The sequence below is a fragment of the Ornithodoros turicata genome, chromosome 6 (genome assembly GCF_037126465.1).
Source record: "Ornithodoros turicata isolate Travis chromosome 6, ASM3712646v1, whole genome shotgun sequence".
NCBI lineage: Eukaryota > Metazoa > Arthropoda > Arachnida > Ixodida > Argasidae > Ornithodoros > Ornithodoros turicata.
In genome coordinates, this window is record NC_088206.1 from 4,193,286 (window position 1) to 4,205,395 (window position 12,110).

General features: G+C 44.7%; 1 protein-coding gene across 7 annotated transcripts in view; it reads right to left on the reverse strand.

Moving 5' to 3' along the window:
- LOC135398863 (probable 3',5'-cyclic phosphodiesterase pde-5) overlaps nt 1-12,110 on the reverse strand; it is a 130,698-nt gene that overhangs the window by 37,372 nt on the left and 81,216 nt on the right. Inside the window, exon 1 of one of the 7 annotated variants that reach the window (XM_064630392.1) lies at nt 484-574. The exons of the other annotated variants lie outside the window; for them this stretch is intronic. Coding sequence (XP_064486462.1) covers nt 484-544 — 61 coding nt within the window. The 5' untranslated portion in view covers nt 545-574. Of the gene's footprint in view, nt 1-483; nt 575-12,110 lie in introns of those variants that run through there. 7 annotated transcript variants of the gene reach the window in all.

Consider the following 12,110-nt stretch of genomic DNA (forward strand, 5'->3'; position numbering starts at 1 on the left):
GTGTCAAACAGGTCCGTCGAGACAAGAAATTGCACAAGGGCGCGCATGGCAGGTACGAGCTGATTTGCTGGCCAGCACCCAAGAACCTTTTCGGTGGAGTATGGCCGATTATCCAGGCGAGACAGGGACACAAGGGTACATCGGTGTGCACTGTACCTCGGGCAGTCTTGGAGTATATGATCCATTCCTCTTACATCTTTAAAGGTAATACGCTACGCGTTCAGCGCTGATCCTTCGACGGTAGAATAAGCACACACGTCTTTCATTTCAAATTTGGCGCCCCCCCCCAAACTGCCTCTTGAGCTATTCCTGCAAACCGTTTCACCCTCCTTCTATTTTGTTTTCTCTTTCCCATTTTTTTTTGCTTCCTTATTTGTTTCTCGTCAGTGTCAGATGGAAGCAAACACAGTACAACTCCACGTGTTTACAAGTTTATCGCGAGCAATTTTAAGAGAAAAAAAGAGAAGAATGAGAGACACGAACCTCTCTTCCTTCGGATTTGTTGCCACGGGCTTGGTATACGAAGAACGCACACCGCTTGCATTGAAACCTTTATAGAAAAAGAATGTCGGTTTCCCGAGAGCTTCCGCAAAGTACGCGTTCCCCTGACGGAAGTAATATCGGTGGAGTGAGGCGGTGCCTTATCGAGGCGAGGGAGGAAAAATACTTTCCGTCCACTGCGTTCGTCCGCGCCCAAGTGAGCGGAGAGTCGGATACAGAAAATTTGAACGGAACCAGTTTCGAGTACAGCAACTACACTCTTAAAAATGAACTTCACCGCATAGCACGCTCCTAGCCAACCGTAATCTCGAATGATATCGTTATCTGCCCTGATTTGTTGAAAACGGGAGGCGTACGCCTTTTTTGTGACACTTATGCTGTTCATAATTGTCACAAAAAAGGCGTACGCCTACCGTTTTCAACAAATCAGGGCAGATAACGGTATCATTCGAGATTATGGTTGGCTAGGAGCGTGCTATGCGGTGAAGTTCATTTTTAAGAGTGTAAGTTCAACGAGCAGCTTCTTACTCTATAACTGGTTACTGTACTATATAATAACACGTTACAGTAGCGATTTTTTTCTTTTCTAGGCAAGTAACTGTAACTATATAGTTACCACTTCTGGTGAAAGTAGCTGTGAACTATGACTGTAACTAAGTAAGTTAGGTAGTATAGCCATAATTTTTCACGCACCAGTTCCTAACCGTCGTTTTATTGTTCTTCGAGAACGTATAGCCAGAAAGCTGTAGCTCTCATGATGGTGATGATGATGATTGAAAGAAAAAAACGGGAACGGGAGCTGTATACAGTGACTAACTTACTTAGTTGCTTAAAAAAAAGTAATTGTAACGGTACACTAAACTTACTGTGCCGTACTGGAATGGTACTTGTAAACTGTAAAATTGTAACAGTAAAAGTAAACTATTTTCACGACCTACCCGTAACTGTGGACATAGTTAGTACTTTGAAGTAACTTACCCATACCCGAACGAAACAATTTCCAAATAAATGACGAAATACCGAAGTGTTGCAGCCGGTCAAGAGCACCACTGAAGTCTTTACGACGTGAAACGCCGTAGTTTGAATTAGTTTTTCGTAACCCTTTTGAATTTGATGCTCTAACCGTATAGTGAGCTGTTACACCACCGTAACAAGTGATGATCTCGAAACGTCAATGGGAAGTGGACTGCCGGTTAGTTCACCGGTTGGCAGTTTCCCGCGCGCGAGTGATGCATTTTATAGTCAGATAACATTTATTTCCAGTAGTTTATTTTGAAGCGGGAATTTCGATCCCTTTATTTCGATGTTCATCCGGGTAGTGCACGTGAAAATATATGACGTTAAGCGCTCGCGATCATGTGACAGCAGAAAGCTATGACGTTTTTCGCATCTTCCACCGGAGTATTCCGGGATATATTTCGCTCGTGTAAATACGCGGTTAGTGGAATGCCCCTTTAATATCTCGCCTGCTCGATTTTTACATCGAGCACAACGCAGTCCGCAGCTCTTCTTCGTTTTCGGGTCACACTAGCACGTAATGTTTATTTGTAATAATATAATATTCGTCACAGCGTTCTTGGCATTGGAGCCATTTATGTACCGCCAACACGTGCGCACGCTTTCGTAAGACTTATATCGCGACCAGACATCGTCCTTCGGCCTTTTCTAGTTCCGCTCCCTATCCGTTCACGCGCTAACTGCAATTCGCCTCTAATTTCAGCCGCTATTACCATTTCGACCCAATTGAATTGCACGCCACCATTTCTGCTCTTCGAAGGTACTTAACTTTCGGCATGAACGCCCACATCCATGCGATTTGACAATACCCACGCGAAACATTAAACGCGCGAACTGGAACGCAATAATGTTTTGTATTTCCTATAGCGTAAATATTTTATACCCGAGAGGATATTTACTTTCGGATAAGAAAAAAAGAAAAGAAAAAGAAGAAGAAGGAAGAAAACAGAAATAAAGAAACATTATGAATAAGGCAGACGCAGGATATCGAATTAAATTGTCTTGGCATACAATTTCCCCGCTCTGTGATATATCGGGTTTCTGGACTTCGAAATTCGATTTGAACTCATCGCGAACTCTGCCGTTAATAGATATAGGCGTTCTTTTTTTTTTTTTTTTTAAGGGGAAGTTAATAAAGCAACTTTCTCCCAATACGGATGACTTTCAAGACCATTCTCGAGACGGCAGGATTAAAGTTCGCAAAAAAAAAAAAAAAAAGAAAGATAAAAAGGAAAAAGGAAAAAAGAAAAAACCGTTCGTGTTCCCGGGTGGTGGAAGTCGGCAGAAAACATTCCTCTGATCCCCTTTTAGCAATTCTCAAATTTCTCGACGCTTCTTTCAGCTAACGAGCTGTCGCCTTCGTAGCTCAGCAACAACGCGCGTCTCCTAAGCTTGTTAGCGATGGCGTGCTGGTTAATAAACGCTGCGTGATCTTGCGTTTTTGTTGTCCCGATGTTCTTACAGGTTGTTGTTGTTGTTGTTGTTCTTACAGGTTGTTCAATTGTCAGCTACGGTTTGTGCGCTTCTGTAGCTCTGCTGCGCGTGAGATTGCACCGAACGACTCTTACTGATTCTTATTTTGATGAAGTGTTATTGTCGATGTGCTCCCGTTGTTGAATGAGCGTGTGCAACAGAAGGTTTGGAGTGTGCGCGAGCCGTGGGCGGTATACAGACGTCAGTTTAAGCGTCGCTTGCACCGCGCGAAAGGCAAGGGTGTAGGAGAACTGTTCGAGACATTGGGGGAAAATAGTACACCCACGCACCCTCTTTTTGTTTTGGCTCATACGCGCCGACTGCGGGGGGCTTGAGCCCCCGGAACCACCTGCTCTCACCTCCACACTCTCTCCACCACCAAATTATAATCGTTCCCTACTCCTCTTGCACTGTCACTCTCTTCGAGTTCATTGCATCAGTATCAGTTGGAGGACGTTATCGATGGCTGTTATATCGAGTTGATATTGGCACGAACAGTGTATACACTCTCGATGACGGAAGTGCAGTAAAAAAAAACTGTAACGTCAAATAATAATAGGAGAGCAATAACGCAAATTAAAAGATATAGGCCGATATGTGTTTTTCGAATTCATTTAGTTTTGACGTTACGAAGGACGAGTTCACACATTTCGCGAAGAACTGTTCTCGTTCTCAGTTAACTTTAGCGCCCGTGATTCATGTCGGCCATATTTATCGATTGAGGGTGCTTTGAACCTGCAGCAGTTCATGGCTGAAAGTTCCGCTTCAACCTGTTTTTTTTTTTAACGAGGCTTTTTTAAGAAAGACAAGAGGTGAATAAGGAGTGATCGCATATACTCTAATATAATGAGGTGCTAACACTTTACGGATCGTCATTGCCATCGTTTGTGGATGACACTTATTTTCTCGCTATGTAGCTCTATGGAATTCAGAGTGGATATACCATTCCTTGGAAATGACATTCAGTTTCCCCTGTGACACGTTTGTAAGGCTGAAGGACAAACAGGACAGCTTTCCGCATCCATCCAACGTGACGTGTTAAGCAGATACAAATACTTTAAGCCGCGCCGATATACAATTACGCGCGCTACGAGCGAAAGTTTTCGCTGCAGCCAAGTTCTCACCGGATAATCACAGCCCTTTCTATATCATATCCGCATTTTTTTTTTTTTTCAAAACAAGAAAGACGCCATAAGCGATATGCGGATCAATATCAAAGTTCCCAGAGCTTCCACTGACATTGACGGATGGGGGGACTTTGTAGGCGGTTCTCTGGGCTGGGATCTACGAGCATTGCATGCTCGCCTGCTTGTGAATGGATAAAAGCAAAAAGCGAAAAAAAAAGAAAAGAGAGAGAGAGAGAGAGAGAGAGAGAGGCAAAGTCGGACACACGAGCGCTGTCAGACTTCGAGGCATGACCTCGAAGCTCCGTTAGAACTTTCAATACGTGAAAGTCATCCAAGACGAAAAGCCACACCTCAGCTCTCTGGAGAGTATCAATCAAGAGGTGCATGCCTCGCTATATCCTTTCGGTGACAATTTATAGTGGCGGTCGTTGGATCACAGCCAGTACTACCAACACCAGTAGTAAACAGTGCCATGGAATATATGTGCCTATATATGAGCGCTCGTATATAACGCTTACTAAAATTTTCCATAATATAGTACTGACGCTATACGGAGCTGATACGATACAGTAATTACACGGAAGCAACCTGTGCCCCTTTATCAAGATTGTAGCAATTCATAATTAGAGATTTTCGGGACATGTCACGATTTTGAAAAGTGCCCCGATAATATAGTGTCAGCTACGAGAATATATATATACAGGGTGTCCACGCTAAGTGTGAACAGATTTTTAAAAAATATATCAATCACTTTTTCCGAGATGAAATCAATTGCAATATAGCATACGCTGAAGGGCACTCCCTAGGGGGGAATTAACTGACTCCTAAGGCAATGTCTTAATTAACTTTGAATAATTAACTTTTTAATTATAAAAGTTACGAAGTTGCTCCAATGAGAACATCTGACCTCTTCGGTCCCCAGGTACCAAAACCGTTTTCAGAACAAAAATCCGTTCGGTAGATCGTCCGCAAAAAATTCGTGAAGGAACGCCATTTTTTTCTTTATTTGGTTTATTGCGCATCTTCGAAGGAGCGGCTTTCCTTTACCCCCAGTGTGAGAGAGTGAAAGAGCACAGTGCCGCCTCATGCGTCGAAGATTAGCTTTAACTTGGGAAAACAAAACAAAAACACAAATCTATCGGGTGACTCTATCGCGACTGCCCTTATCTTGTGCTGCATTTTCGTTTAATCTTTTTCCAGGACGCAAGAGGCGATAGTGTGCCCTTTCATCCTCTCGTATTGGGGGCGAAGGAAAGACGCGTCTCTAGAGATGCGCAATGAATAAAATAAAGAAAAAATGGCGTTCCTTCACGAATTTTTTGCGGACGATCTATCGAACGGATTTTTGTTCTGAAAACGGCTCCGGTATCAGGTGACCGAAGGGACCAGATGCTCTCATTGGGGCAATTGCGTAGCTTGTATAATTAAACAGTTAATTATTGAAAGTTAATTTAGACGTTGCCTTAGGAGCTTGCTAATGCCCTCCTAAGGAGTGCCCTTCAGCATATGCTATATTGCAATTGATTCCATCTCGGAAAAAGTGATATATATATATATATATATATATATATATATATATATATATATATATATATATATATATATATTTTAAAAATATATGTTTGCATTTAGCTGGGACACCCTGTATAGACCTGGGCGGCGCCGCTGCCGATGTTGTGTGTTCGGGTGCCGGTCCAACCTGTCCGATTTTTTGTACCGACGTGGTTTGCGCCTTTCATGTCTGAATGGGTTACAATCTGTTTTTCAGTATAGTGCTTTTCACGTGTCGACACCACCTTGAGGATCAGAAATGGTTCTTTGACATTCACGAGTCTAGAGGTTTGGTCGCACAGCTTGACCTAACCGTGAATCGACTAGAAATGACTTCGCCAAAAAGCAGCGAAAATTAGTTGAATTTGTTAAATGTTCTACATTTATGACTCGATTCCCAATATGAAAACGCTGCTCATGGGTGCAAGGGCAGGTGAAGAGGTCATGACACATGAATCCTTCTCTCCCGATTAAAAAAAAAAAAAAAACTCTGTTCCGTTATTGTCACTCGACATAATAAAACGTGATAACACATTTATTTGCTTATCATCATGCGGAGATACTACTCGCCTCGCCGACAACGGAGGCATATATAATAATTATATGAAGCCGCCGCAAACCACATTGTCATCGGCGCACAGGTCTAGGTCAGTGTTCAGCCATTCAGCCCGTGGATGAACTTTTCTTACGTGATGTTTTCTTTCTTCTTTTTTAACGCGTTCTCAAGTCTCAACACACGACACCACGAATTTAACGGCCCAGAATCACACTATTTGCCTGTAAGCATGTTGTAACACGTACGCCACAAAATTGCTGTCGTCCTCAGCCAGATTCGAACCTGCAATCTACGAGTCAGTAGGCGGACATATAGCGTACTGCCATTAATCATTCTCCGACGCAACATATGAAACGCAGCAAAACGCATAACCGTCTTCGTCTGCTCTCTAATAACGAGACTATGGTTATGGGTTTCTTGCATTCACTAAGCATCAGCCATGATTTATGACATCGCTTCCCGTCTGAGATTTATTGCTTCCGTCGTCCCATACTGAACTTCCGTTCTTTCCGTTATTTCTATCTGCCACGACTTATCGCATTCAGGTTAATGCGAGAGAATATCTCGTTCCGAAATACCCGAAGCAATACGAAAGGGTTTATACTCTCGGCTCCCCTTTGTATTGCCGTAAACCTTCCACTACCCCTCATCGCAGACCATTACCTTAAGCACGAATACAAAGGCCGTCCAACTCTTCATAATCTAAGTCCATTCATATTCCACCCAGACCAACGCGGCCTTAATACGGCCTGCCCCAAAGGCAGCTAATTACCGGAGAAGAAGGTGGCGCCACAACACACACCCATTTCTCTCCGGACGCAAACCTCTACATTCGGGGAACAATCAACGTAACTCGCATTCCGAAAACAATGAATCGATTTTCATAAGCGCGCAGAACCTCAACGCCAGCGCTGTAATTCTTACAACGGCCGCACCGCGGCGCAACCAATCAACGGGGCGGCCGGACGAATTAACCTAATTGCGGGTCAATGTGACGCCGGTAGCCTCTATATGAGTGGTGCCTTCGTGAAGACAACAAAAACGTAATTAACGTGCAGAATTCGATACGAAACGACGACAAAATGAGTTGCTTTGTGCAAGAGATGGATGATTAGTTTGTCAACAAGGCTGTCACTTATATCGGGGCTAAACGTCTTTCGGGACGCTGCTAAGGACTGCGACATAAAAAGCGTGCCGCCGATACATTTTCACGAGTACGCGTATTGGTAAGGGATAAGAATTAATGAAACTTTGTGTTGGGAAATGTGGCGGAGAAAGTTCTGTGGCAGACTTTCTTACGGGCCTTGCAGCTTTTGCAGTACAGGAACACGTGTGCGCATATATCTTGGCTCGTTCAACGTCAATGCGCGTGCAAGTTTGTGTGTCGCAAAGCAGGATTGTCTCACCGCATTTGGCTCTTTCCGACTGTTCCCGCGTAAGCTGTATGTTTACATGGTTCAGTGGTGTGCGGAAGATTTTTAATAATAATTGGGTTTTTACGTCGCGAGACAACTGAGATCATGAGCGACGCCACAGCGGTCGGTCTGTGGATTGCTTTTGCCCACCTGAGGGTTCTTTAACGTGCAATGAAAGCTCATTAGACGGCACCCCGTATTTAACGTCCCTCGCGGAAGACGGCGTGTCTAAGCAACTTGTATCCTGCCATCAAGTTGCTGGCGTCCTCGGCGGTGTGCAGAAGAGCTGTAACATCCCAGGCAGCACAATGTACTGAAAGTCGAGTGCAATAGGGGTGGACGGGTAGGTGGAAGACTTTGAACAGTCTCTTCAAACTACCCAAGCAGCACAACGTACCGAAAGTCGAGTGCAATAGGGGTGGACGGTACGTGCCTTATCAATGTTCTTTAGCTTCACGAGTCTGTTCAAGGCCTTCCACCTACCCGTCCACCCCTATTGCACTCGACTTTCAGTGCATTGTGCTGCTTGGGTAAGGAACATTGATAAGACACATACCGTCCACCCCTATTGCACTCGACTTTCAGTACATTGTGCTGCTTGGGATAACACAGACCGATTTATATCATCAAGGTCGCCGTCACTATACAGAACCGTCACTTCTGGGAGCTCCGTCGTCGAGTGTATTGAAGCGAGAAACCAAAAAACAAAGAGAAAAAAACTGAGTGATTTCCAACGACTCTTTGAGTCGCATCATATCTCGATAAAGTTGGCAAGTACTAAATGAAATTTACACCAGCGATTCGGCTGGATGTCATTGCCAAAATACTTTCAGATTCGACGCGAAAGTTGTTAACTATCTTCCAGGATTTCTCGCTTTTCCCAGGACTTAGCAGCAGCAGTCGAACGAACGCAACGCAAGTCTCAGGACTGACCAGACGACGAACTGTCTCTTTAAGGCTGTTTATGAAATGCCGATGGTGAAGCGGAAGTGTACCTGGGTAGATATCTGTACATGTGTAAATGCAACAACTAGACAGACAAACAAACAAACATGACGGCCCCAACGAAAACTAAACAACTCTTGTCAGAAACCCCCCCCCCCCCAAAACATCGCCTCGTTCCCTTACAGTGGCTGGTGTCTCGTTACTGATCTTTGATTTGACAGCTTCCCTAGTTTTCGTTTGGTTAGTTCGTTTTCGTAGAGTGTTTGCGATCCACGAAAATCTGAGCTTTTATCTGGACTCTGCGATACAGAAGCAAACCTAAAACCAGTTACAAGCGAAACTTCAGTTGACACTATACCGCAACAAGGAAACTGGACCTTCACCAATGTCTTCACCGTAAGTGAAGTGACAGTCCATACTGGCTATACCGACAGCCGGCCGGCATGCTACTTCCATGGAGGTAACACAATTCTGGAACAGTGGCAAAGTGTGTGGCGCTGTTTAAACTCTTCGACCGCCACTCAACTGGATTACAAACTTTGTTATTTATTGTCTCAAAGGAGCCCTTGTTTGGGGTCCCTTCTTTATGGCTTCCGTGGAAGGCAATCGAACAAACGCCGTTAAGTGAGATGCTCTTGAAGTGACACAACGCCGTCAGAGAAATTCGTAAGTCGTGTTGGTAAGACATTTCCCTCTAGGGTAACGTCGCTCGACGGATCGAAATTGAAACTTTTAATGAAGACGCTGGTGGAGAACACGGAAAGCCTTTAAGGTTTCAATCCGGCAGGCGGGGCCATGCATGGAGTCACCGCTCTAGAGGCGAGCGAACATCGACAGTATCCGCATCCGCAATGTACCCGCGCTTCTAGGATCCGTAAGAGCGCTACTTGAAATAGGCGTATCCGCATGTCCGTGATTGTTACATTCGTCGGAATAAAATCTACACCACGAAAATGGCAGGTGACAAACGTTTTCACTTTTGTACGTCAAAACTGCTTAGGAACATTATGTCATTCGCAGTTGTCGAATCTCGCTCCGAGATCGAACTATAGGGGGCGACACAGTCACCTTTCGAGTGTGGATACCACGTCCGCCGGTGTTCGGTGTTGATGGTTCTTTTCCGTAATTCTTGCGTATATTCACCGGAAGATCACTTATGCCGCGATGGTACGATACTGTTCGGTTTCCCAATGCTCCACCTACTGCACTGAACGCGAAATAAACGTGTCAAAGCAGACGACGCCAGGAAGCTATCTACACTACGGTAGTTCATCGTTTCTCCGCAGCGCGCCGACACCGTTCGATCTCGGAGCGAATAGCACGTGTACACTCCGCACGCGCAGACCGCGATGCCGCGTACAGCGCGTGCGCAGTGTGAACACGCTACTTCCCAGCGTATGATACAACCAAAACCAGTGAGTTTTTGTGCATCGGTTACGCTATCGCCTTTGCGTACGTAAGGGATAGCATATGATAGCATAGGATAGGGAGGACGCAAGGTTCTGCGCACGCGCAACAGATAAAGAGAGCCTCGCGCAGCGCGCACAACTTTAGAAGCACCCAATAACGTGACGGATGACACATTTGGACACACAATTTTTGATTACTCTCAATTGTGGCTGCATTCGGGTAACGTTGAAAGGGACACTAACGCTCACTTGCGGATATGACGCGGATTTCTGTAGACATCGAGGTGGCGGGTTCAAATCCTTCCCGCTGGTTGTACTGACTTTTCTGACCTCAGCAGGTCAATGTTCAGCAATGAAACAAGCTTTGTCGTTGTTCAGCAATGGTATGCCAGTCACTTCAAAGGAAGAGCACGACCTGGATTATCGGATTTCCCCGAACCTTTACCGTGACAACGTTCCTCTTGATAAAAATAAAAATAAAAAAGATACACTAAAACTCGTTAATTAGCCAAGCTTATAACATGCTCGAGGGTGCCAAGCCGAAATCTCGGTAAGGACTATCCCTAGTGTCGACTACAGTCACTAAATAAGCTTATTTAACGACTTCAGTGTTGACACCTAGCGCTCCAACACTCCCATTTGACGGCAACGGTGAGAGACAGACAGACAGACAGACAGACAGCTCGTGCAAAACCCCCGAATGAGCTTCGGAACCGTGAAAGTGGGTTTCGTCGGCGACTCAATATTCACGACTTGCTGAAGTTGAAACAAGAGTCACCTCATTACGGGCAGACTCGCTGGACGGTCCCTGTTCCTGTATCGACACCGCGGACTGCGTATGGGTATATACACAACTTTCGCGCTGGGAAATAAGTTCCGGAACATTTGACCGACGGTAATTCTGGAGATTGCGGCCATAATTTGTTCGTGGCGCGTGGAGGACCGTGTTTTTCCTGCGCGAGGCGAGGAGATCGCGTTATATACGTTGTGGAAGTTGTATACATCGAAGTTCTTCCGGGAAGAGTCGTTCCTATATAAGTAGTTAAGAGAGCAGCCTCCCACGCTGGTCCCAGACAAGTTCTTTCTCTGATGCTAGTATATATATACAGTCAAACTCCTTTATAGCGAACACCTTTTTAACGAAAATACCTTTACTGCGAATTTTTCTTTTTGCTGTCCCCTGAGCTTCGTTGTAAAGGAGTTTGACTGTATATATATTTAAAAATTTCGTGTTAGCGCCGCGAAGCAACTGTGGCTATGTGCGGCGTACAGATGTGTACAGATGGAGAGAGGACAGCAGGAAGGAGTGGGGGGTCAGCTGGGTTAGTTTGCGTCCTGGGTCGACTTCAGGGGGGGGGGAAACTGTGCAGACATTCGTCCGGAAAGCCTTCGGAAAACCCAAGGGAAAACCTCAGCCAGCAAAGCCGCGGTGTTCGGATTCGAACCCACCACCTCCCCAGTCTTCATAGCACGTCCTTGGCTACCACCTTCGAACCTTAACCCGCTCGGCGATGCCACGCGATTTCCGCGTTGCAGAGCAGGGTTATAGAGCCTAGTTTATCGTGCTCAGTTTGCAGAAAACAAATAAGTGCGGTAACATTTAATGTACGAGAGTGGTTCGCTCGCTGCTGCTGTGGAAATTTTGTGTACAGAAAAAACAAAAAACAAAAAAAAAACACTTACCCTAAGGATGGCTTTCGCAAATACGGATTACACCGATGAAATCGAATATTTCCTTCCGCAACAGCAGCTTCCGGAAAAGCAATTGCAAATGAAACCCAAAACCATTTTCGTGAAACGCGGAAATCGATATTTTGTGCGGTAACGCGTGCGTGTACCCTCTCGTCTGAGAAAAGGGAGTTGAGTTTCAGTTTGAATGTAAAAAAAAATGGGATAAATGATTTTACGAGTTACTATCCAATTATTCGGATATATGCACGTACTCTCGTTGATTTGCACAGTTAAGGATCAAATTTCGATCTCTAAATATATATATATAATATATATAGAACAAATAGGTTAATATATCAGACGGCTACCAAGTTGAATAAAAGTGAAATAATAAGACTTGGACTACAGATTACAGGAACGTTAACAAAAACTAATTTATTTAATG